General features: G+C 41.9%; 1 protein-coding gene across 6 annotated transcripts in view; it reads right to left on the bottom strand.

Annotated features, from left to right (window-relative positions):
* The window catches only part of PBX1 (PBX homeobox 1), a 335,304-nt gene that overhangs the window by 69,068 nt on the left and 239,757 nt on the right, over positions 1 to 26,479 (bottom strand). For 4 of the 6 annotated variants that reach the window (XM_040229976.1, XM_040229975.1, XM_040229973.1 and 1 more), the window contains 5 exons: positions 26,236 to 26,426; positions 18,720 to 18,855; positions 13,705 to 13,864; positions 6,471 to 6,583; positions 5,092 to 5,181 (listed from right to left, as the gene is read on the bottom strand). In XM_040229976.1, coding sequence (XP_040085910.1) covers positions 5,092 to 5,181; positions 6,471 to 6,583; positions 13,705 to 13,864; positions 18,720 to 18,855; positions 26,236 to 26,426 — 690 coding nt within the window. The remainder of the gene's footprint in view (positions 1 to 5,091; positions 5,182 to 6,470; positions 6,584 to 13,704; positions 13,865 to 18,719; positions 18,856 to 26,235; positions 26,427 to 26,479) is intronic. The other 2 variants (XM_040229979.1, XM_040229978.1) reach the window with 1 other exon arrangement.

The raw sequence follows: 26,479 nt of genomic DNA on the forward strand, positions 1-26,479 counted from the left end.
TGGGCAAGCTCTCTCCTTCCCTTAAGATCCAATCAGAGGGGTAAGTGATGGAGCAGCGAGAAAGCATGGTGGAGGCTAACTCAAATGGAAAAGTTGTCTGGCGAGAGGAGCTTACAGTTGAGTCTGGTGTCCCTGGAGCGAACAGTAGAAATCAAAAAACATACTTGTAGGACTCCAGAATTAACTAAGCTGAAAGGACCTTTGGAGAAGGCAATGGCATCCCACTCCAGCACTCTTCCCTGGAAAATCCCATGGACGGAGGAGCCTGGTGGGCTGCAGTCCATGGGGTCGCTAAGAGTCGGACATGACTGAGCGACTTCACTTTCACTTTTCACTTTCATGCATTGGAGAAGGAAATGGCAACCCACTCCAGTGTTCTTGCCTGGAGAATCCCAGGGACGGGGGAGCCTGGTGGGCTGCTGTCTATGGGGTAGCACAAAGTCAGACGCGACTGAGGCGACTTAGCAGCAGCAGCAGCAGCAAGGACCTTAGAGCTTATTCATTGGGAAAATTTGACAGATGAATGAAATAGAGATGAACAGACTTGCCAGAAGAAAAGCCACAAGAAGAATCCAAGTTTCCTGACTTCAAGGTGCTGCTACCTTTCACCTGTTCCTACAGGTTCTGGTCCAAAGTCTGGTAGAGACAGCATTGAGAACCCCATAAAAACCGATGTTCTCCAGACTTGTGGTTGCCAAGGGGGACTGGGGGAAGGGCAAGGAAGGACTGGGGGTTTGGGATTAGCAGATGCAAACTATTATATATAGGATAGATATACAAGGTCCTATTGTACAGCGCAAGGAACTGTATTCCACATCCTGTGACAAGCCATAATGGAAAAGAATATGAAGAATGTGTGTGTATATATATGTATAATTGAGTCACTTTGCTGTACAGAAGAAATTAACACAATATTGTAAATCAACTATAGTTCAATAATTTTTTTTTAAAAGAAAAGATATTCTCTTGCTATGTGGATGGCTACCCCACAAACAGGTTTTGGTAAGGGGATTCTTTTAGGAAAGATAGCATTAAGAAATTCAAAGTGATAATTCTCTTGAAAATATCATCACTGTACAGCTTAATTTATTTAATGCTGATCTGACTCTTATTCTCAGAGAATTTGCCTTGGTCAAGAAGTTTTTCCAAAAAGGAATACTTAAAAAGCTTTTTGAGTTAAAAAGAGAGTCTATTGTGAGTTAGGAAGTCATTTAAGGGAAAAATCATTACTGGATCCTTTACAGCTGTATGTAAGATGTGGCATTTTAAAATTCAGTGGTAACTTGTCTCCTTCTATCTGACTTATTCAACAAACATGTTTTGAGCAACTAATATATACATTTCAGGACATGTATTTGGGGATGAAATACAGAGAGTGTGAAGTGTGTCTGTGCACATATCTGTAATGCAAGGAAATGTGTATATATGATTGATAGAGAGAAGAGGGAAAGGAGTGTTAAGAAGACAAACAGTAAGGAGGAGCTAGGTGTGGGACAGTCAGTGGGATGTGGGGGAGTGGGTGGGAAACGGAAGGTAATATAGGAAGAAAGGATATTTCCATAGATGACACATAGGTGTGAAGGTTGGGGGATGTGTGTAGCCAGGTAAAGGTGAGCTGACCACATTGCTTGGCATCCAAAGATTACTGGATGACAGGATGAGGGGGATGGATAGGTAGATAGGGCCAGAGTGTGGAGGATTCTGAATGTCAGATTCAGGGACTGTACTTTCTTAGGTAGGCAATAGAGAGGTGCTTAAGATTTCTGGGCAAAGAATGACAAAATTCAGGGGATGCGGGTAAGAGAAAGGAGACGCTGAAGGCATTAATGGTAATTAAGAAATATTCACAATAGCCTAGCTAATAAACTTTTCTAGAAGGAGGATGGTGGCCATGGGAAAGGAAAGCAAAGAGTGGCTCTGAGAGCTAAGTGATCTTTCAGTCTGTCTGATGGACGGAGAAGTGCAATAATCTCCCTCCATCTCTTAGAACCACTCTAATCCCAGTAAACACTGCCCGTTGTCATTTGAGAACACAAAGCACTTAAGGAGCTATAATTTAATGCTCACCATGGCTAAGGAAGGGGGTCCTTAAGCCTTGTATAACTCTGTATCCTTTTCAAAAGCATACCTTTCCATAAGAGGAAAAAAAAAATGACAACTGTGTCCTAACCTATCTTCACTAGGAACTACCTACTGGGAAAACTGCTCACACGGAGGAAAAAGGTCAAATTAGAAAGTTATCACTTACAACATTTCATCTGCACTCATGTGGAACAACTGATGCTTTGCCAAGCCCTTCCCTACCTATTTTCTCTTTTCCCCTAAAGCAGCCATGAAGGTATTAAGAGTGGGAAATACTACCCCCATTTTATAAAAGACAAGGTTCGATGCCTGCCCATGGACACATGAGAGAAACAAGGACCAGAGTCTCTCAACTCCCAGCGCAGGGTTCTTGCCACTACACATTGTGACCCCATTGAACATGGGCTGAGTTAATGCAAGTGGTCTGAACTCCATGAGGTTTAAAATAGACGCTGGTTGGATAAGATGTGGGTGCTGTAAAAACCTAGTCAGGGATAAAGGCTGCCCAGAAAACGTCCTCCACTGAGTGAAACACAATCCAGAGCCCAGCTGGGAATTCCATTGCCTCCTTGGGTTTTGGAATTGTTTATTTTTATTCCTTGGCTCAAATCTTTCATTCCTGTCCTTGTCTCTTCTCATCTCACTCCTTTCTCTCTCTCTCTCCTCCTAGCAGCCAGTACCCCTCTCTGTACATACACATGTCTCGGCATCTAATACCACTCTCTAAAAATAGCTCTGACAAGCTTAGTCTGCTGCAGGTGACACAGCTTAAAATTGATACCAAAAGAACAGACCATATTATGATCAGCCTTTGATTCATTTATCCTGTGTACTAAAGACCCTGAAATAAAATAAACACAGTTCACAGGGGAAAAAAATTAATGCAAAATGAGACTCTTTCAAGTGGCATTTTCCAGCCCAGTTTTTGTGGTGGGTTTATGTAATCAGACATAATAGTCTGCACATGTGTGGTTACACTATTTCAGAAATGATTCCCAGCCCACCAGATGACGTCAGAGGGGCCCATAGTGAGCCCCCTGAGTCTGAGGGCGGCTCTCTTCTGCTCAATTAGGAAAGATGCCAAATAGCAGAACTGTCAGCCCAACTTCCTGCCCAGTCACGTAGAGTTTCTTCAGTTCTCTTTCTGAGTGTGTCCACAGTCTCCTCCCCACACTCTTATCCTTCTTCATGTTCCTCTCATCCACTTACACACAGAGCAAAACTTCTGATGGAAAGACCTATATTCCAGCTCAAAAAGATTCAGGCAGAGTATACATGCATATGCACTTGAACAAATCCCCCTCCCCCAACACAGAACAACTTAATTCATTTGGAATCCATTTTTGAGGACAGAATTCTCCATCATATTGCCTTGGATTTTTCTAAGCAGACACCTGGTAAGTCAGCCATGAATATAAGAAGAATAATTAGTATAAGCACAAGAAGGGAAAAATCCTTCTACTCTGGAAACTCTTTCTAAATAACAGACACAGGTGCCCAGAGTATGTTTAACAGGGTCAGCTTTGACCTCCCACTTCCCTCCCAGAGAGGAACTTGACAAATATTATAGAAATTCAGAAGAGATTTTGCCAAAGGCAGGCAGAAAATAAAGAATTCTGAATTGGAAGAGGCCTTGAAAGTCACCAAGACAGTCACCACCTGGTACTTAACCCTCTTCCACAACATCCTGACCAAGTATTAATAGTTAGCCAAACCATGCCTGAATGCTCCAATGATGGGAAATCCTTGGCTTCCACTGGCAATAGACCCCTTCTTTGGACAGCACTGACTGTAAGAAAGGCCCTTCCGATGTTGAAGTAAAATGTTTCTACTCAGGATTCTACCCTACTCCCTTTACATCATTCAGAATGAAGCCAGTATCTCACAGATGACAGCATGTCTCAAACTCTTACTTACCATTCAAACCTTCTCTTTAATAGGTTAAGAATTCCTAATTTTTTCAACCATTCCTCATCTGATGAAACAGCTGGTACCCTCTTGTTTCCTTCCAGTCTGGCCATCGTCATGTACAATTTCACCAATGTAGAGTTGAAAAGCTCTCACTCTTTTCATTGCGGATGCCATGCCTCAATTAGTACAGGTGAGGATCACGCTAACATACAATGCCCACCTTTCCTTCCTTCCACCCCCAATGTATTTTAATGCCAACGACAGAAACGAAAAAAAAAAAAAAAATCCTCACCGTCATCCAATCATAGTTTTCTTAGTTAGTTCTGAGCCAGTAGTTCTACCGGAGCATCTCATGACCTCTAAAAGCCTAGGGAATCACCCCTGATCCAAAGCACAGCCTCCTTTTCCAGACTGCCCTCTTGTCCCAGCTTGCTGTCACCGCTGCTGAGATAGCGGACGATTGATCTGAGAAATCAAGTTGGATTGCTGTCCCAAATCTACACTCGGTTCTCCTTGTGTCTGTCTGATCGATTTCACTCTGTGCGACATAGCTTGTCGCTATGAATTTTCATGCTAGTCAGGAGCCGCCAGTGCACCCAAGAACAACTAGAAGATGGTCTGCACCCCTCCCCACCCCTTCAACCTCGCCAGCCTCTGTGTTAATTTTTAGAAAATCATCCTCAGATTGGAGAAAGCTATTTTTTTTAAGACCACAGACCAGGATGCAAGGGGTTCTGGTTACCGGTCTTTCCTCATCAGGTTCTCAGGTCCCTGCTTGTGGCAACATCTCCTACCACTGTACTAGGTGTCACCTGTTTGGCAGCCCCTCTCAGCTGAAAGCATGTGGCCGCAGGTGCCATGCAAACACTGATTGTGTGTGACAGCCCTAGACGCCAGCTGCCTGCATGAAGCCTGCCCAATCGCCACTTTTTTTGAGGGTAGAATGCTGCCGATGGCATGACTGATACAGAAACAAGAAACTAGGTGACCGTAAAGCCAAGATAAGTCCTACTAAGTGGCATTCTGAGCCCTGTGGCTTTGAAATAATTGGCAGTGATAGAATAGAAACAAAGGGTGGGGGGAGCCTTGTTTTCTTACACTGATGCCCTGCGGACTGTACATCTGACTGGCTGCGAGTCCGTCACTGTATCCTCCTGTCTGGCTGATAACATGGCGAAGGGTATCCACCTAAACGGATGAACAACAACAGAGAGGAGATTAGTCAGAGAGATGCAGGATAAGTGACACAGGTCATCACCACACAGGCTACCATTTGGGCACGCCAAATTAATGCAACCATTGGAGATATTCTTCCTGGGAAAGGAACCATTAGGAGGGTGGGCCTCCACTCTCTGCCAAATCCATTATCCTTTCTGAGCTTAGTAAGCAAGACAAAAACGGTCAAAGAAAGCTGGGTTTCCCAACAACGAAACTACTGTTACATAAGACAGCAGGGGGTGGGTGAGTGGGGAGACTGAAAGATTTTTCCCTTCTCTCCAGATCGTCCTATATAACTTCTTTGCTCAGGAGCTTATAAAAGTCAAGGTTCTATTTAGAAGGGCCAGCCAGCCACCTCACAGAGAGAACAGTGTGCAACTAATGCTGTCTTTTTGAGGACTTAACTAATGGCCAGTTGTCTAGTCATGTGGGCAAAGTCTGACTGTGTATCTTCAAACTTGGTGCCAGGCAATGTTTCCAAAGCAAGGGGCTGAATCACCAGCCAGCTGGTCTACTCTAGGCACGTAATGCTTCTTGTTCTCACGCAGGTGGGACCCTGGGTGGGCGTGGCTCAGAATCGCCCTAGCGACCCTGACCCAGAGCACACACCTTCACCCCGTCACGTCAGGCTGTGTGCTCACACAGAAGGATGGCTTCTGAGTTGTCGTGAAGGTGAGCTGCTGACTAAGGAGTGCTGAGGGCTTATGCCACACGACTTGAGTTTTGTTTCCCGGCATGGACCAGATTTGTCACCAGAAGCTCAAGTCCCTTCTCAATGATGACTACAAAGATGAGTTCAGTCAACCTGACTGGGTATTTTTAAAGGCTAACATGAAAACCTGAGATACTTAGGTATGTGCCTAGTCATTAATGACCTCCATAGCGGGCGAATGTCGAGTGTGGAAAAACCAACAAACCAGAGAGAAACCTGGAAAGCAAGCCGACAGACTGAACTCCTCCCTTTCCCTTTTGTGAGCAAAGAACACACTGGGTCCACTTGCCTCAGTCACCTCACCCTGCGCTCGCTCCTCTCCTGCCCTCCTCGTCCGACTGACAAGCCAGAGCCAAATGCATTCACAAAGTATGGACAAGATTCCCCACGACAGTGGTTGTCTTTGTTTTGGTTTGGTTGCTGGTCAGGTTTGGTCTCTACATCTCTCTGTCTCTGTCTGGCTGGACAGAAGCAGGAAGTGCCAGTCCGGCTGCCGGCTCCTGGACTCTAAGGCATTCACCTGGCGGCACATTGGCTGGGTCCCTACCTGTGATTGTACGTTGGCTCCAACCTGGGCCCCTTGGTAAGAATCCCCATTGAGTGACTGCACGCTCATGAACAAATCTCCAGAGTTTGACATGTTAAAAGAGCTGGAAGAACCTGGAAAGGAAAGAGTGAGGTAGCTGAATCACAGAAAGGAAAAGGCTCAACCCCCGCAACTGACAGCCAAGAGGAAGAATGACATGCAAAGCAACCCCCCCTCAAACAGAAACTACAATCAAAACAATATCAACAGAGTCTGGTTAGTAGCATGAAGAACAGAGCAAGCAATAAAGGGTGCATATCATTCATGTTATGCAAAGCCCACATCTCCCTGCAAATCGCCTGTAGGCCTGCTTCCCCTTAGCAACTTTAAGCTGAGAAAGGAAACATGTATTCTTCTCAACTTGGTCTATTTGAACTGGAGACAGCCTCCAGCCCCTGGATCTCTCATGCCTCTAAAATTATGGGACTGGCTGGGGGACCGTTAGCTGGAGACTATGGGCTGGTTGATGATATTTCTGCCACTGCGATGGAGCACCTGAGCTGTCAGCTAGATTCTAAATAAGCTAATGCTACACCCATCTACCCTCATGTGGGGAGCAGCACCTAGGGGTGGGAGGGCACGAAGGCAACGCTGCACAGTAGGGCTGGCTCTGGGATACAAGTCACTGACATTCCTGATTTTCTAGAAAGAAGATGATGTCCCCTTCTGGGTGGCAAACAGTCTAAGAGAGCCACGAAGACTGAAAAAATATATGAGAATATTATGCTTTTCTTGCCACCTGCCGTTTTGGAGGAAGATGAGACAGAAATTGAACCAGGAATTCTCAGGCATGCATGAAATATGAAATTATAACAATAATGATCAAGTGGGTCTCCAGAAGAGCATTTAACCATCTGTTTTCAACTCCTAGAGATGACCTTTTCTCCCAGACTCAGCCTGCAGGCACTACCCGGGTTCCACTGGGTCCACTATGGTAAACCTAGTCCCCCCCTCAACCTAAACACAAGGCCGTGGAAAAACTTAATATTATTCTGAAGTCATCGTGCAGCTCAGCGCATTAGGAAAGAAAGCTCGACGTGCAAGGTTTGGTTAAAACATGACATTAGCCTGGAAAAGGAGAGACCTCAGGGACCCAGGTCAGTTCCACTCTATTTTTTCCATCCCTTTAGTGCTCAAATTGCACTCTTGCCCTTGAGATCTGAGACCACCATCATCCGTGTGGAATCACACAACAATGATTCATGCCCCAGCTCTGACTCTTTCTTTTCTCCCAAGATGGGCATCTGTGCTGTCCTAGAGTGCTGCCTCACCTCACATGAAGAGCTGCAGCTAAGCGGAACAGGAGGTTTTTTTGTTTATTTGTTCCATGGAAGGACCATTTAATTAGCGGTGATTTCTAAACTCTGCCACTTTCCTTAACTCTTCATGGTACCCTCCTCCTTCCAAGGCAAGAGTCATTTAGTGACCAGATGATTTACTTGAGGACAATTTACCTGGGGAAAACCTCAAGTTAAGAAACATATCCTTCCTGCTTTGTTCTTTGGGGTGTTAATCCATATGCAAGGAACCAGCTCAGTATTAATATTCTGCTATGTAGACACACCCTCTACTCTTACTTCCTTCTCCTGTGAAAAAGGGACCGCTTTGAGGGGTAGGGGACAAGGCAAGCACCAGCCAAAGAACTATGACATTCTTGTGGTTCTGCAACATGTCTTGTGTATGTCATCGGGAAACACATTTCTAGATTTCATTTATCTGAAAGGAACTAGAAAAGTTGGGTCTTAGGCAAAATAAGTACAAGATCTGATCAGGTATGGTTTACACCGAGTCAGTGGGCGGAGGCTTTGGTGTGGACTTTCTTTCCATTAATGTGGTGCAAATCTGTCAAACAGTCCTCCTAACATGTAGGTGAAGTAGTGCATAGTACAGATCACATTCTTATGTTAAGATATATAATATATGATCTATAGTTACATCCCTCTCACATCTTTCTTTCAACCACAGCAACATAATCTAAATAGTATTTAATACCTTTATAGTATTACAACACATGCTCACATGTAGATGTCATCAGAGTCAAGACCCAGCAGCTCTAAGAACCCAAATTGTAACTGTTTATATGAATCAGATTTTTCCCCTGAGAGTATTCAGTTTGAAGCTCAGGTATTCTATTTCTCTCCTGACCAAATACCATGTAATAAACATACACTCTATATGCTTGGTTGACTCTCTATTGGAAATTAGCACACAGACTGAGAAACGGAAGAAAGCCCCAAAGGGCTATGCTGATGCCAAGGAACATGGCATCCATAGAACCATGAAGGCACGGAATGTGCCATTTACAAGACAGACACTGCAATTGACACAGATGATTTAAAAAAAATATGTGCATAGATAAATTGTAAATATGTCTGGCTGCCTAATGTACATAGAGACAAATATGCGCATATCAATGTACTTCATGTACAAATGCATTTGAATCAGAGCAGTAATTGCAGGAGTCCCCTTGCTTTTGGCCGTGCTGTTTCAGCATTTCATTGTCTCTGCACATCCGTGTACAACAGCGCCATGGTTTCTGCTTCTCTGATAAGTATCTAGACGCAGTGATTGCACTGAGGGAAGAGACTAGGTGCCATGAATACTGCAATAAAGCAGACACAAGTCCACGCAAAAATCTAAATAATGACGGGAAGACACATTCTTCATCTGGCAGTGGAAGTTGGAAAGAACTTATTCCAGATTGGATAACCTCCTGGGAAGGATGTGAATCACGGACAAATAGGACATGGGCTCTCTCAGAGGTGCTGTGGAATTCTCAAAGGACTAACACAGAATTAGCTGGCTTGCTGAGAATGTCAGTCTGAACCCTTACCTGAGGGTGGCTATAAAGTAATGGCAAAGACTAGAAGCACAGTTTTAGACATGCTTACCAGTTAAATGGTTCTGAATCTGGCTTGGGGAGGGAGGCAAGTGGCTCATTTACCCTGTAATCTAGACATTGGGGGGCACATACAAAACTAAATTTGCACTCAACTAAACAGAAGTAACAGATCATCTATGGATTTTGATGCATTTGCTCACTCAAACACAATGTGGAGATGTGTTAACGTCCATTTTCATAAGACAATTTCCTGAACACTCTATTTTTACTCTAAAGAGTTTCCAGAATTAAATTTCTTCAGAAAACAAAAACAAAAACTCAGCTAACCTCAAAATCCAAAAAAAAAGTATAATAATCATAGAATCTAAACCCAGAGCAGAATCTCTTGACCTTGGCACTATTCACATTTTCGACCTGATAATTCTTCGTTGTGGAGGAATATCTCATGTATTATAAGATGGTCAAACACATCCTTGGCCTCCATCCAACAGGTGCCAGGAACACCTACCCCCGATGACTGTGACAGCCAAAAATGTCAAGTTTACCCCAACTGAGAACCAATGACCTAAAGCAAAAATGAATTTCCTTTTCCTTCCTAAGGAACTCAAGGTGTTTAAAAATATTAGCCCATTATAACTCACAACATTTTTAGAAAGCAGAATAATGGCAAGTATTGCCTTAAATTCTGCAGTTTAGACATCAAAGCTCCACATAGATTAGGTAGCCAGTCTGATCAGACTGGACTCCCATACTATTTGAAGGCTGGAAGACAGAGCCTGTTTGCTCAATGTAAGCTCAACTCTATCATGCTCATTTCTCTATTTTCCATGGTTTTCCCCTCTCAAAATCAAATAATCATTGTTACTTTCTACTCAGGGCAAAGTACAAGAGGGAATGTTTATCTAGTTCCGTATGAAATCCCTTTAGTAACTGTACATGTCCAGAGCTCCAATTCCAGGAGGCTGTGTTTTCATCTTCCACTTAGAAATTAAGGGTAGAAACACGGGAAGAAGGAACACAGCAGAAAACATCAGTGGGATAAATTCTTTCACTTGGTTTTAAAAAACAAAACCATGCGGTGTCTGTAGATTTAGTGTGAGAGTCAGTAAACTTCTCTGGTGGTATCATCTCCACTCCAGCCACGTGTACCGTACATCAACTCCTGTTAGGAAGCCAGCATCCAGAGATTTTAAAATGATAATCTTCCACCAATCCCTCAGAACACCAAACTTCCTTTCAGGAGTACAATAAGAATATATTAAAGAGTTTAGAGCTTGCCATTATAGTGTCGGAGGAAGAATTGTCACAGCTGAATCTCCTGTTGTCCTTGACACACACACACAAAGCTAAGCAAAATAATTTAATCTATGGGTTCCGAGCCTTAAAAAGACAGGGACTGCTGAGCTAATCAAAGATTCTGATAAGATATCAATGTTGATACCATGCTACAGAAAATATCTATAACCCATAAGCCAATTTCTTTCTTCTTGGATATTAAAAAGTTCTCCAGCTTTTCCCAGTAGATAATCCAACCTTCCTAAAAGGGCCTTATTTTTCTGAGATATTAACTCTTGCTTTCATCATTCCATCAAAAATAAGAAATTGAAAAGGCATCACTTTAGTTCACTCCAGAAGAATTATGGACCCAGGGTTATAACTATTGCTTCAATTGGTCCCCATTTTTTCCCCAAAACAATTAATTTTCTTGTCTTCTTTCTATTCTTCATCCTTGTTCCATCCATTTTGCCCAGCTCTGCTGGCATAAAATATGAAGTATTCCAAGTATCTCTAAATGCTTGCTAATTCCTCACAGGACTTAGCCCTGTGTGACTTTTATGAATCATGCCTAAGGAAATAGGAGGCTGGGCATATAACAACAAACAGGAATATTTAGAAGTGGCCTAAATAAAGATGGTGAAATACTGCTCTCCACACAAAAGCCTCTATAAGGAAGAAGATTTACTTGCAAAATATCTTGCAGTAGAAATAAGTATTTATATTTAGTAAAGCTTCTGGGAAAAACTCCTGCTTCGATACTGAGGATATAAAAAGTTTCCAGGTTTCAGAACTCTGGACTTCAAATTCAAACAAAATATATTTTCACTTACTACCCTCTTATGTAAAACTTGCTATATTAGTTATCATTTACTCTTTGACATCATTATCAAGGAGCTGGTATACAACATTATAAACACACTATATGAAAGGCTGTAAGTTCTCCCTTTATTTGAGTAGAGATTTGGGTTGTGTTAAGAGCAAAGAAAATATAGAAAACCCATTTATAACTTTTCTTGTTAAAACATTTATCTTTTAAAATTCAAGCTACTGCACATATACAGTAGTATTTTCTTTGTCTCTATTTTAGAAAAATACAAAGGAATTTCTCTGCATATTATTTCCAACAACTCAGGCACCACTGGAAAGCTTAGCTTAAATTTTCCATAATAATTTATTTTGTGCTCAGAATAGTCACATGAAGGTTAAGCTACCAGAAAAATTCCTCAGAAAACTGTAATCATAGACTGACATTCCAAGAGAGCCAACATAATTCTTAAACACAGACGAGAGGGTTAAAATGCTTACTTTTCTCTTTTTAAGTGCTTTAGGAAAGAATAAAGAAGTTACGGACTCAGTAATGAAGGGGGTCCATGGGGCCCTTCTAAGAACTAGTCATAAATCATGCTAAGCCATCTGCGAGGCAGATATAGCAGGGACAGGAAAAAGTCATTTTGATATCTGTTTTGCATTATGATAACCTTTGCAAGAGTGTTGAGTGTGTTTTTGCTAATGTTGACAGAATAAAACTTCTTCCACAAAGACACGTGAAAATGTCTGCCTAGCAGTGCAATTCAACTGGTGCTGTTGGGTCTGAAATGCTTAATAATTGACCCGATGGGAAAGAAGGAAACTCTCTGGTTACTGAACCTGTTAGCCTGGATCCTTTTGTCAATAAAACCTTGATGAGAAAAGAAGGAAATACACACTCATACACAGAACCTCAAAAAGTAAATATGTTCCCTATGGTTACCTAATCTGGAGTGCTGGGTAAAGTAAAACTGGATTCAATTCTACCTTGTCTTTCACCATATCCATGTTTACAAAGCCCAGGCCATTCTTCTTGCATGATTCCACGTAAACAAAAGAAGTCTGTGATGGTATAGCCCTGTGACTTGGAGAACCTTATGATAACAAATTAGAAGTGTCCAGAAGCTGACAGAAAACATTAGTGTGTGGAGCCTTACATATCTCCAATAACAATCTACCACAAGGCAGAAAGATAGCTTATTTTAGTGGACAAACAAGCTGGGAGGTCAAAGATACCACATACCTCCCCAAATGTTAGAAATTAGTTTGAAAAGTCATATTATGATCTAACATTTAAATCTGTGACCTTTTAAAGCTGAAGGCATCAATTTTCTTAAATGTGTACCCCATAGCCAAAATCAATGCATCTGGTTCACTATGGGGAGAAATATTGTAATCTGCCTTTTATTAATATTAATTATTAATACATAAATAATTATTTAATAAGAACTATTTCTGGTTTTCCCTTTAAAAAAGCACCAACATGGATACCTTCCATAAATACCAAGCATACAAACACCAAGGTTATATTTTATGTATTATAGATGATTTTTTTTCACATGTGGAAATTAAGAACTGGCACACTCCTAAGATATGTTAGCCTTAACTCTGAAATCAGGGATATAATGCACATTTACTAAAATAAAATCAGGAGCATAGCACATGACCGATACCATAATAGGAAAACTGGAATCTGGATCATTTGAATTAATGACTGGCAATTTTCTTTGTAGTTTACATAAAGAAAACCAACACAATAAAACAGTAAAGAACAATAAACAATTGATAGCAATAATCATAGTTGGCTCTGCAGACCAGAACATTCTAATGGGATGTTTAAACAAGAGTGAATACTCTTGCGTAGAATGCATGGTAGTAAACGACTCAGACATCATGTGATGGGATCAGCAAAATAGATATATGAGACAAACTAAATGTGTGAACCCCAAGAGACTATCTCAAAGTATTAAGTCAAGCTTACTTATTAAAATCTCTGAAAGGAGAATTTAGAGGTCTCCTTATCAAAACCCGTCAATTTACCTCTGTCCAACTTAATAGACACATGACTGCAAACCCTCAGCCAAGTCCATCTTATAAACAGCAAAACACACTGCATTTTGAAAATAAAAAGAAAAACCCAAAGTAGCATCAATGATAAAAAGACAATCAAACACATAAATCAACCCATCCAAAACAAGAAAATCCCAATGCAGGGAAAGCACATGTAAAAATGGAGAACCATTCCCCCAAATCAAAGGAAACACTAACCAGCTGAGTTGGGAGTTGAGGGTGAGTTAGCTTGGCTTCCATGGGCTGACACATTGGTAGCGGTGACCGCTGTTTTGGCAGCATAAATATTGGCTTCCTCTTGAAATTTACCTATGTTCTTCTTGTACCGGATTCGTTTATTTCCAAACCAGTTTGATACCTAGAGGGATTTAAGAGAAGGTGAGAAAGTTACCATTTCCTCCTGCTGAAACATCACAGGAGGCAGAGCTTAAGAGAGAGTTGAAGACATGGGCTTCATTGGGCTTATCCTAGCTCTGATTTCTCAACATCAATGATAAGACCTGAAGAAAGCACTTGGAGAGGAACAACTATATAAAATGAGATTCTCTTGCTTAATATAACACAATCTAGGAAAACCATTGCAACAAAGATTTTTCTATGGAGGAGCTGCTCATTTAACTAGGACCATTTTACTTTAGGGCAAGCATTTTAAATCTGCTTACCTCGTAAATATATGACTAAAAAACTTAGCATTTCAGGAGAAATGCCTGTTACTTACCAGTGCTAAAGCTGACTCTAGGCAATCAAAATACACAGACCTTTAAATATCCATATACATCTAGATCAACATATGGGTGCTTTCATGGATGGATTAATTTCCCATTTTTATTAGTTAAGTAACTTTACTATGGACTAGGTTCTTAGCTGCATCGTACTACTACTGACCTTAGGATCAATATAATTCAATCCAATAAATTTCACTAACTATTTTGTGTGAAGCTTGGCATTATCTACATAAGGAAAATCTGAAGCATAGCACTGATTATTCCTTTGCATTTCGGGCTTTAAATGTTAATGCCAAAACACAAAATAAACCTAATTTACTTTCATTTGTTAATTTATTTTCTTCACATGGCTCACAGTGGCTGTCCTGGCTTGATTCTTACCTGTTCCCTTTACACAAAGACCTCTGCCAGAGACAAGTGGAAACACAGTGAAATTCAAGTTTTATTCCCATGATTCCTGCTTTAGGAAGAATTTCATACTCCATATTCCAGATGTGATTTCAAACTAAAATGTTGTGATTTTATACAATTACAAAACAAACCATGAATTTGATGAGGAAAGGAAAAGTTGGTAACCCATGTACCACAGCTTTACATGTAACTTAATTTATCCCAACAATGGCACATAAAGAAAATTCCTGCAAAACTACACTTATTTTTAAAGTGCATTAGCTGAATTTTAAATCTTATACGGCTATCCCCTAATAGACCTAAACAGCTTATACTATAGCAGAAATGACAAGCCTCTGTTGTAAAAATCAAACCATATCATTGCAATATTAGTAAACAAGAGAAAAAAAATTCAGAAAAAGGTTTATTTATTGTAAATGCTAGTGCCTACAGTAAGAGTCAAACGAGAAGAGGAAAGCCACTTCTGAGTCCATTTAAGGACTGTTGCCTATCTAATTTCATTCTCAAACTCATATGTTTTTCTTGATGTAACTTTCACTATTCATAGGAATCAATCATAATCATGGTTGGTTTTTTACTTTTAAGTGGAACAGAGAGGAAAGGAGGTAGGGAGAGTTTTTTCTGAGGCAACTGGATGAGCTGGAAGAAAGTGGGAAAGATGAAGAAAGACAGTTTGGAATGACTTTTGAGGAGGGAAGGAAATGCTTGTGGTCAGTTACATGAGAGAAAGGTGAGAAGGAAAAGGGTGGAAAATGGGCCATTCCTAGATGATAACGTTCAACAGGAGAACAGATCCTCATATACAGGGAAGACGCTGGGTCAATTCAGGCATTTCCTACATGAGCCACTAGGGGGCTATCATAGGCCCTCAACAATCTATAGAATCAGTGCTTTTGATAATTAATTCATTGTGCAAGAGTCACTGACAAGGGTCTACTATGTGCTAGGTACTAGAGATATAGAGATGACTGACGGTATGAGACAACCAATGCAGAAGGAATCATAGATTCTCAGGGAGAGGCTTGATTCACATTCTGAACAATCCGGCATGGGTAGAGCCACGGTGAAGTCCCGTGGAAAGTGAGATATATGAGTTTGGCACTCTAGTAGACAAGTCTCGTGGGGATATTCTAAGAGAAGTATATTTGCAGCTGTGAGTAAGGAGGGGATCACTCCAATTAAGTGTGTAGAACAGTGCTTTTCAAAGTTTCAAAGTCAGGGGTTCTTGGAGGGCTTATTAAGACAGAGTCCTGGCTTCCTCTTCTCCTTCCCACTCCCCATTCAGGCATGTATGCTCGGTTGTGTCTGACTCTTTGTGACCCCAGAGGCTGCAGCCCGCCAGGCTCCTCTGTCCGTGAGGTTTTCCAGGCAAGAATACTGGAGTGGGTTGCCATTTCCTTCTCCGAGGGATCTTCCGAGCCCAAGTCTCCTGTTGGCAGGCGGACTCCTTACCACTGTGCCACCTGGGAAGGCCCTCCTTCCCAATAGAAATTCTTATTAAGGACTGGGGTGAGGCCCAAGAAATTAAAAAACAATAAGGTATAGTTGATTTACAATATTGTGTTAGGGTAAAGTGTGCAGCACAGTGATTCAGAAACATCCATATCTATCTATATCTATATATATGTACACGCATAAATCTATATAAACATATGGAGGTTTCTGTGTATGAACATATTTTCATTTGGGAATCAAAGGAAGACTCATTAGTAAGTGAATTAAAAAATATATATATGTCAGAATATAGTTAATGGGCTAGGACATGATGAGATGCGGCTAAAGAAAGAACAACGCTTTCAGGATATGTAGAGATGGGAGACCCTCTAAGAAGACTGAGCAGGAGCGGCCTAAGAGGAAGGAGGAAACTCCAGAGAGAACAATGTCAAGGAAGCCAAAGTAGGAGAGTTTCAAGATGGAGGGGTTATCATTAACCCAAAGAAACAAACAAAACAAAACAAAAAACCCAAGATGATAGCCAAAGGCATCTACTAGATTTGAGAACAAGGGACAGAGATTTAGGGTATCATGTGGTCCAACCAACCATGACTGATAGATGGGACAACTAAAACCCAAATAGAGAGAGTGAGTTCCCTAAAATCCCATGGTTGACTCAGCATGGGTCAACATGCTCCTAGCAAAGGTTCTTTCTATGATACCATACTGTCTCCCACCGAAACTTGTTCAGCAATGGTAAAACAGTCTGGTTATGATTGGGAAGAAGTGATGTAATGGGGAATGTAGAATGATATGGCCTTGGGATGGGGAAAGACAAAGGTGATGGAACATATGTATAAATCACTTCAATGAACAAACTATTTGCACCCTGGATTTCCATAATGAAGGATGCAAAGGTTCCTGGAATAGGCCAAAATTCCATTTTTTTGTTCAGATACAATGCAGACTAGATCTTGGAAAATTCATTCTATTTCAACAGGGATTTGGAATTCCAAGTCCCAGATTTTGAATTGAAACAATATAATGATTTTCAACTTTAATAGCAGAATACCCCATGACTGAAATTCACCGTTTATGATGTGGTTCATACCTGGAACTATTCTGTAAAAATGCAGCAAGTATCAAAAAACATCAGCTATCTTTTCTTATGGACAATGGGTCTAGGTTTGGACAAGAATGGTTAGAAACCTAGATAATACCAGACCACCTGAATTTAGACCACTGATGTTCTACTTTCCTAGGGTTGCCAAGACTAGAAACAACCTTCAGCAGGGTGCAAGTACTTGAGGAAGGTCCTGAGGAAGCTGAAAAGGATAAGGCAATCGTTTCTAACTTATCTGAAAGGAGGTTTTCGAGACTGCTGCAAAATCACCCACAGCATGCTGGGGAGACCCTGGCAACCTCTTCATTGCAGATTCTCTGTGTGGAGTTATTTATTCTGACTAGACCAACTTCTGCTTAAGCTAAACACAGGCTGAAGGAACCAGCATCTGGCGGGGGGCAGTGGAAGCCAGGCTTCAGTTCAAGAAGTATAGATACTCACAAAACAGCATCTACTGCTTTTGGAAAACGTTAAGTGAAGTTTCTTACTAAAGTAGGCCTCTTCTCTCCAATTCCCCCTCACTCTCACCCTTTTTGTAAATACCAGTACATCTAATTCTTTGGCATGTGATATAATTCTGAGGAAAACTTTCTCTGAGAGATTTCAGAACTATCACTACTGGTCTCAACAGAGAATGGTGGTGGCATTTGAGGTTCAGATCAAATAAGAAGTATGGATGGATTCTCTGAGTAGACAAAATGTAGATGGGAACTCCCTGGTTCAGTGGTTAGAACTCAGCACTTTCACTGTCGAGGGCCCAGGTTCAATCTCTGCTCGGGGAACTAAGATTCCTCAAGCCACGTGGTGTAGCCAAAAAAAAAAAAAGTAGATACATATGAAACTTGCCTCCTTTTCTACTTCATATTAATGCTGAAGACTCCAGGTCCATAAAAATTTTATGTCATGTATCTTTCCACGTCAACAGGCACCTCTTATGGTTATTGCTCTTGGGGGAAAGGGGACACTCAGTGACATTTTGTGCTATCATTCCAGTGCAATCCTAGTGACATGTTAAAATTCCTACACTCCATCAGCTACAGTGAGGACATCCAGAGAGGACATGTGAACTTTTCATTTAAAAGTTCCATTCACTGACTCCTAAAGAGTTCCTGAGTTGGGCAAAAAAAAAAGGGCCAAGGAGTTGACCCTGTTTGAGAAAATGACATGAGAAGTGCTGGTAGCTCTCCAAGTCAATGCAGAAACGCTCATCTGTCTGAAGAAAGGGAGCGCACGGAGCGGGGAGCTCCAGCCCTGCTTTATCTGAAGAAAGGGAGCACACAGAGCGGGGAGCTCCAGCCCTGCTTTAACTGCACTCCACTCAGTCTTCTACTTCTGCTGGTTTTTCCAGGTTACTTCCCTGGAGACTTTCTGATACACACGATGAGCTGACCTTGCCACTTTAAGGCTCTAGTTGATGGACCTTATAAGGCATGAAAGTTCAGGAAGGCCAGGCTTCCGAGACCCTGCCCCGCAACACCACTGTGGCCAGGCTTTGGGCTGAGTCCTCTGGGATGTCTTACCTGGGACACCGTGATGCCGCACTTCTTGGCTAGCTCCTCTTTGGCTTCCTCACTGGGGTAAGGGTTGCTGAGATGGGAATAGAAATATTCATTCAGGATTTCCGTCGCTTGCTTGTTGAAATTTCGTCTCTTCCGCCTTCATAAAGAGCAAGGAAACCACAATGACAATGGACAAAAAAAAGAGGTTCACAACAAACGCATATAAAAAGGGAGAGGAGAGGATCTACATTTGGGAGAAGACGTGTTTTTGAGTGAATGAGAGGAGATGTGTTCTAAGGAGCCAGATGCTGAAAGCATTTCTTAAGGTGTTTGTTGTATACCTCATCGTGCTCACTGTGGGGACACAGCAGAACAGTCACACGTATTTATACAGAGAGGGGAGCAGCACGAAGTTTCAAAATCCGCCGTCTTGGTTTTGAGCCCTAGATAAACTGAACACCAGCTGGGTGATTTGGAATGCCTCTCCAAACCTTAGCTTCTTCAAATGACAGTCAAAAGAGTCAAACCAACCTCATGGGGTGAGAGGAAGGGAGAAATGAGGTCATATCCATATAAAGACAGGACTCAGCACAGTGCCTAGTATAGGAAAAATGCTAGGACTTCCTGGGGATTCTTCCTACCAGGCCCCAGGCCTCGGACCTGATCCTTCAGCGCCATCGATACAAATTATTTATTTCTCACAACTAGTGAGGTAGCTACGGTTAGGTTATTCCCATTTACCAGTGAAGAGCTGAGTTTAAAAGTTGCTCAGCTAGTATGTTTCAGAGCTAAAATATTAATTCAAGTCTGCCCGAGTACAAAACCCAGCCTCTTTTTATATACAAATTGCCTCCTGGCAATTACACAGAGACTCTGCAGCCATAAGTTAAAAATAAGTTATCATTTTCTCTCTATTCTATCCCCATTTAAGTGCATGCGACATGTTTAAAAGGTTGGGGAAGAGGGGCAGGAACGGATGGAAATTAACCCCCTGACTGCTTGACCTTCCTTAAAAGGAGAGAAACAGTACTTCTTAAGCAGGAACAGCTGCTAAATGGTGAAACACAAGTCCAGAGAAATCTTTTTTAACATACAGGTTGCTAAAAGGAAGAAAACCACTCTTTGAATAACAGCATTTTTATGCCTTTAAAAAAAAAAAGTGCTAATTGAACTAATTTAAAGTGAGAATCACTTTATGGCCTCTTCCCAGCTAAGGCCTGGGGATAGCCGGGGTTTGCTTAGGGATGCTGGACTCCTTGCAGATGTCTGCTGGCCCTCCTCGAGGGGGCAAGGCCTCTATCTTTAAATTAGCTCCATTAGCACTTTTGCCTTTTTGCTTTTATCAAAACCTTTTCCTTATGGGAAAAAAAAAAATTTTCCAGAACATCCCTGGTTATGCCAGGATATCAAGTTTTCCAGTTTAAGCCAACGGAAAGCACTGATTGCCTTGCTAGACAGAAAATTCAGCTAATATTGTATTTTCAGGGTCCCACTTGGATTAATTAACACAATAAAGTGCCTGATTTTACCAGATGAACACCATCTGTCCACAGGTATTAACCACATCTGTCCAGATTATGCCAAGCCCAAGTCACTCTCCCAAATCATGCTGAGTTTCTGGGTCACCCAGCATCAGAAATTGGGCAGATTAGATTAAAAGGCCCAACTAAAAAGGAGATATGTATTAAAAGCTCTTGCATGATGGGAATTTGAGGAAGGTAGCCAAGTGGCTAACCCAGTCTCCAGGCTAGTCTTTAGATAACCTCTGGCTTCCTCTTGGCCTCAAGAAAACAGTTGTTTTAGGCCTGGGGAAGTGGCCCTTAAAGGCTCCTCTAATTGGGAGTTGTTTGCATTAGCATTACAGTGTATTTCTTGGGACTCTTCCAACTGAACTCACAGGAAGCCTCTCTGGAATGAGTTGGGGTGCTGGGATTGTACAGACAGCTGTTCCTGACTCCTCCTAGAGACGTGCAATCTTCCTTTAGGTGGCTGCATCTACCCTGATGGCCGCACTGACCATCTCTTGCAGGGCCTGTCTCAATCCAGGGCCCCTGAAACCCCAGAATTAGGCGTTTACAGAATTTTAAGAAACCCAGGGAAAATAATATACTTCTGACAATAAGGTTATTTGAACTAAGATGCCTGGTTTCTTTGCTCTGGCTGGAGGGGTTTTCAGCTTGGTGAGTTAACACTTGTTATTTCAAGCCAACCAAAAGCTTTGAGGGGTATCCAGGTTAAGTGTAAGAAATGTGGAAGTCGATGAACTTTCAGGAATGGAAGCTTTGGAATCACAGTGATTCAAGAATGAGGAGTGGAGGCACCACAGACCATCACGCGTGTTATCTCTGCCCAAATGCCTCTCCTAAGACCCAGTACCCCATTTACCACTGCGTCCATTAGCCACTGCATATCCCAGACACTTCCAACGAACAGTTTCCATGACAAGTATCACATTTCACTCAAACCAACTTCATTTGCATTTTTTCCCACATTATATAATAATATCACCATACATACAAAGTTCCTTATATTTGCTAATTTGCTCTTCCATTCAATTGTTCGTTCATTCTTTAACCCTTTGAGTGCCTGACACACAGCAGACCCTGGGAATGATTCTCAATCCCCCTCACTCTCTTGCCTTCACTGAATGATTGGCCCCAGTGCAAGTCTGACCAGTTCTATTTTTCAAATCTATCCCTTTTGTTCCATCCTCAGTGTCATTGCTTTTTTTGAAATGGGTTTAGAGGAACTATGGTCTATTGTATAATGGTCTTACTAAAGTTGTCCAACAGCACTTTCTACAATGAGGAAAATAAATGTTCTCTGTTCTCCTATTGGAGTAGCCAGCAGCTGCTACTGAGTGGCTGAAATAAGATGTGTAAAACTGGAGAGCTAAATTTTTCAATTTTGTTTGAAGTCGCTCAGTCGTGTTCGACTCTTTGCGACCCCATGGACTGTAGCCTATGAGACTCCTCCGTCCATGGGATTTTCCAGGCAAGAGTGCTGGAGTGGATTGCCAGTTCCTTCTCCAGGGGATCTTCCCGACCCAGGAATCGAACACAGGTCTCCCGCATTGCGGGCGGTCAGACGTTTTACCTTTGGAGCCACCAGGGAAGCCTCATTATATTTTAATTAACATAGATTAAAAATCAAGAAACCACAGACGACAGTACAACTGTAGGCTGAAATCGTGCCCAAATAGCTCTCCTGGGAGGAGAGCCTGGGCTCTCAGCCATGGGGTGCCCTAAATGTCTCCAGGATCTCCTTCTTTAATCTTATTCCATCACATATCAATGTTTATCTGAACATACTGCTCTCCAAATATTTGAGTAAAATCGGGAAGGTATTTTAGATTTATTCTGTATTTCCCCAGTTTGAGAAGCACAAGCCTCAGCTAACCCTTAAGAAAATCACCACAGGAATTCCTCTAAACCATGGATCTGATCATAAAAATAATAATAATGATAGCAATAATAATATACCATAAGTGATCCTTATTATATTATAGCTGAATTATGGTGTGAATACTATGCTCTGGACGCTATATTGTAAATATGTTATCTTATTTATTCCTGTGTATAGAATTATTCCCATTTTGGAGACACAAAAACTGAGTCTTAGGAAGGATAAGCCATTTATCCCGGATCACAGATGTAGTCAGGGTTATAGCAAGAATCTGAACCCAAGCAGTGTAATTTGAGAACGTTCACCTTTCCTTCCTTAAACAGCTCAGAGTTTCTGCTGCTTCACAGGACAATCCGCAATCTTCGCTGGCACAGTTGAGGTCTTTCAGTGGATTGAGTGCATCCCCGGTGTCTCGTTTCCCCCAATCCTACACATGCTCTTCCTAATTTCATCTGGCTTTATCATATGCTCCTCTATTCCCCACAGACACACATGGCGTTCATGCTCCCGTGCCTTTCCAAACCACTCTGTGTATTTCTCTCCCACAGCATTTGCCACAAGTTTACATGAGTCTTCCCAACGAAACAGCAAATCCTCAAGGGGAGGAGCCGTGTTTCACACGTCTTTGAAACCCTGGTGCCCAACACATAGTAAGCATCCTAGTCAGTAATGCCTGTCGAAGTTGAATTTTGTTGTTTCCTTTGCTTCTGTGATGCCTTCTATTTGGTAAACGTCACAGTCCTCTGAGACTCAGCACTGTCTGCCTCTCCCCAGTTCTCCAGTCTCTCCCCCTTTGGGTGAATTTGGCACTTGTACTTTCTGTGATCATGTGCAGTTTTATGCTCAGTTATAAGAGCACCTGTCCCAGGAGGTTATTCTTGAAGGTGGGACCCACATTTACGTGTACTCCTTTCATCATCTTTGTTATTCCAGAGGCTAATACAGCATTTGGAAGAGTAAAAACTCAGTTACAGAAGCAAATAAATCTAAATATAGTGGCAGTTCAGCCAGATCATATTGGATGTCCTTTCCTTTCTTGCAATCCTCTTTTTAAATAATTTTCTATAACCTTAACTGGAATGGTGGAGTGCAGAGGTATATTTCCAACCATGTGCTTGCTGCTTTCTCCAGCAAGATACTATATTTTACAAAACAAAGTTAAAATTATTGTATTGCTTGAAAACCATTAAGAAGGTTTACAAGTTCCATCTCAAAGACTTATCACAGCACTATGCTTGATATAAAACATACAATAATAAAAGTTGACTGAATGAATGAGTAGAATTTTTAAGTTAAACTTTTCTGGCACAGTTAAATCAACATAAGGAAGAAAAGAAGGATATGACTCAAGTGGACAAAACTTGGCCAAATGCTCAGCTGGGGAGTATGGAAGGCAGACTCCTAAGAGATCTGTAAGATTCCACTCTGGAGTACACTGCCCCCCCCCCGCCTTGAATGTGTATGTTGGGGGGATAGTGAAAATGATAGGATATCATTCCTATGATTAAGTTACTAATCAGCTGACTTTGTGTTAATGAAATGGGAGATTAGGTTAAAGCCTTAAAACGGCGACATTATCCAGGAAGAAAGGAAGCAGCCAAGCTGTAAGCCCTGTCAATGGGAAGGGTGGGTTCTACGAGCTGGGGACATCAGTCTTGTTATCACAAGGAACTGAATTCTACCCCCATGGGAATGAGCCTCAGCTGTGAGCACGGCCTCAGCTGAGCCCAGGCTTACAGCTTTGTGAGATGAGGGCAGAGGATCCCGGTTAACCTGCTATTCCTGAACAACAGAAACTACGAGACAACTTTGTGTTGGTCTAAGCTGCTAAATCTGTGGTAATCTGTTCTTCAAGAGCAGAAAATACAAGGAACATTACACAACAAAGCTGTAACATTCAATTCTGCATAACCATTATATTAGGAAGACTAATCCTGTTACTAAATCAAGTCTCCCTTGTATTTTATTTGTCTTCCATGAAATCGTTTCTTAATGAAGTCCTGCCCATCAGATGCCATGGATTAGAGCAGCACGTAAATATCAACAGTGAGTGTGTCTTTCTTACTAAAGTGTGTTTAACTAGCTTTCCCAATAATAGATAGCACTAGAAGCAATGATATTAATTACTTTGATCATGAGGTCCAGGCAAACATTCATTTTTGATATGGAGAAACCATTTGCTCATCCTTGTGTTGGCATTTGGGGTCATATTCTCTCAGTGATACTAAATACACCCTCAAAGTAAATGCTAATAATAATGACAACTGGTTAATTGTTTTAGTTTTGAACCTTGGCTTAGAGGCAATGATTCAAAGGTTGCAACCAAAGCAGGGAAAAGATCCTCTCTTATGATGACTGTCCTTGTGGTGCCAACTAGAACAATCTAGGCAAAAGCTGATGGAAGGGAAAGGAACTGTGTACAAAGCTTGCCTGGTTTCATGCCTTTTGGAGTCTGACCTTTAACTGGGCACAGCTGAGTTACTGAAAGAAGAAGTCCTATGAGAAAATGATTCTGCTTCTCCTTTCTAATTTCTTCTTTCTTGAAAAGAACCCAGTCTGGGCCCAACTTTTTAATTTTTTTCCAATATCTGCCAACATAAATGCCAACACCAGCATTTTAACGAGGGGAGTTACCATGGGGGGATGCAAACAACACGTGCAGAGTGGTGGTGGCCACAACACAGGGGAAAGACCCAGACACAGGCCGCCAGTCACTTGCACTTTATACCATGGGGAGCAGCCTGCTGTAAAGAAGCCAGGCTGGCAGCAGGACAGGGCAAGGGAGATACCTGGGGCAGGGGTGTCCTGCTTCAGCAGGCCTTCCTTCTCTCAGCACTGTGCTCAGCTGGGAAAAGCTCTCTTCATCTGGACTTTCTCTTGACTTTATGTATTTCTATTAGGCCAGAGATACAGTTTGGTGGCTGACACTCCTTCATATTCCACATGACCCAAAACACAATGAATGAAATGGAGTTTTGGAGGTGCCAGGGAGCTTTAAAGAGGTCTGTGAACTGTAAAGACCACAGTTGTGAAGACAGAGAAAAGTGTAGGTAATGGAGCTGAATAGACTGATTTCTAGAGTGGAAAAACAAAAATGAAAAAGCAGAGAATCTGTGTGTCTGATTGAGAAGGAACTCAACTACAGATCATTAAATGGTATATGACCATGAGATAGCTAGTGTTTTTATAATAAAAATCACATACTGGGATTATATTCAGGAATTGAAACAATGAATGATGAAATCTGCATTTATAGAAAATGACTAATTTAAGGTGAGCTGTGGATCACAAAGGATATCCATACAATGAAAACTCATGTATTAGATCAATTATCAACACCACTTTCTAGAGTAGATGAAAGATATGACTAGCACTCTCTTACAGGCTGGATAACAGAAGCCAAAGAAATCAAAAGGATTTGCACAAATCCACCAGTGTAGAGAGTAGTGGGACTAAGACTATCTGTTCTATGGTTTTAGTTTTTGTCCTAAAGGACTTTTCTATCCATGGTTTCAACTGGATTCTCTGAACTCACAACTCAGGTCACACGTTAGTGTCAGAAAATTTTAAATCTTGATTAAAAATCTGGCCCATATGAGACCAGTCCCTTGCCCCTCCACGCCCAAAGGACCATGTCTTCTTCATTTTTGTGTCCCTAAACTCATGGTAATCTAGTTATAAATATTTGTTGAAGCTAACTAGGTGCCCTCTCTGCCAACATAAAGTGTGGCAGAGATTCCCAGCTCTCAGCTGGAACCATCTTTCTTGAAGAAAAGATGTCATTGCAATACCTGGTTAGCCTTCTACGGGCTTATAGCTTCAACCTATTCCTGTGAGAGGCCTCTAATGGTATAAGTCCTGCTGCTTCTGTCCCTGTACCTAACTCATCCTAATTTCTCATGCAGAGTGAGTAGCAGTGGTCATAAAAATTATCCCATCCCCATATTTTCCTGGAGTTGTATAAAACCCATGGCTATCCACCCTTGCAGCCTTCCTTTCCCTGACTTTTCTCAGGCCACTACTTGGCTCAGCCTTGAACACAGTGACAGTGTAGCCTCTGGAGAGGGTCAGCTTGGATGCTAACCCTGAGTCAGTGGTTCTCCCAAAGGACAGGCCTCTCCTGGGGACTCACCGCGCATCCAGGAACCGGGAACGCAGGATCATGACGGCCTCACACGTGCTCTGCTTGAGCTGCATCTGGATGGAGCTGAACTTGCGGTGGATGATACTGACCATCCGTTCAATCTCCTTTGGGGAAATGGGCCTGGTCCGGCTTTGCTCTCGCAGGAGGTTCATCACGTGGGTGGTGAACTCATTACATGCCTGGAACAGAGGAAGACAGACATGGGATGTGGTAAGGGTCCTTGCTGTGAGGC

Source organism: Oryx dammah, unplaced genomic scaffold (genome assembly GCF_014754425.2).
Source record: "Oryx dammah isolate SB20612 unplaced genomic scaffold, SCBI_Odam_1.1 HiC_scaffold_28, whole genome shotgun sequence".
NCBI classification, from domain to species: domain Eukaryota; kingdom Metazoa; phylum Chordata; class Mammalia; order Artiodactyla; family Bovidae; genus Oryx; species Oryx dammah.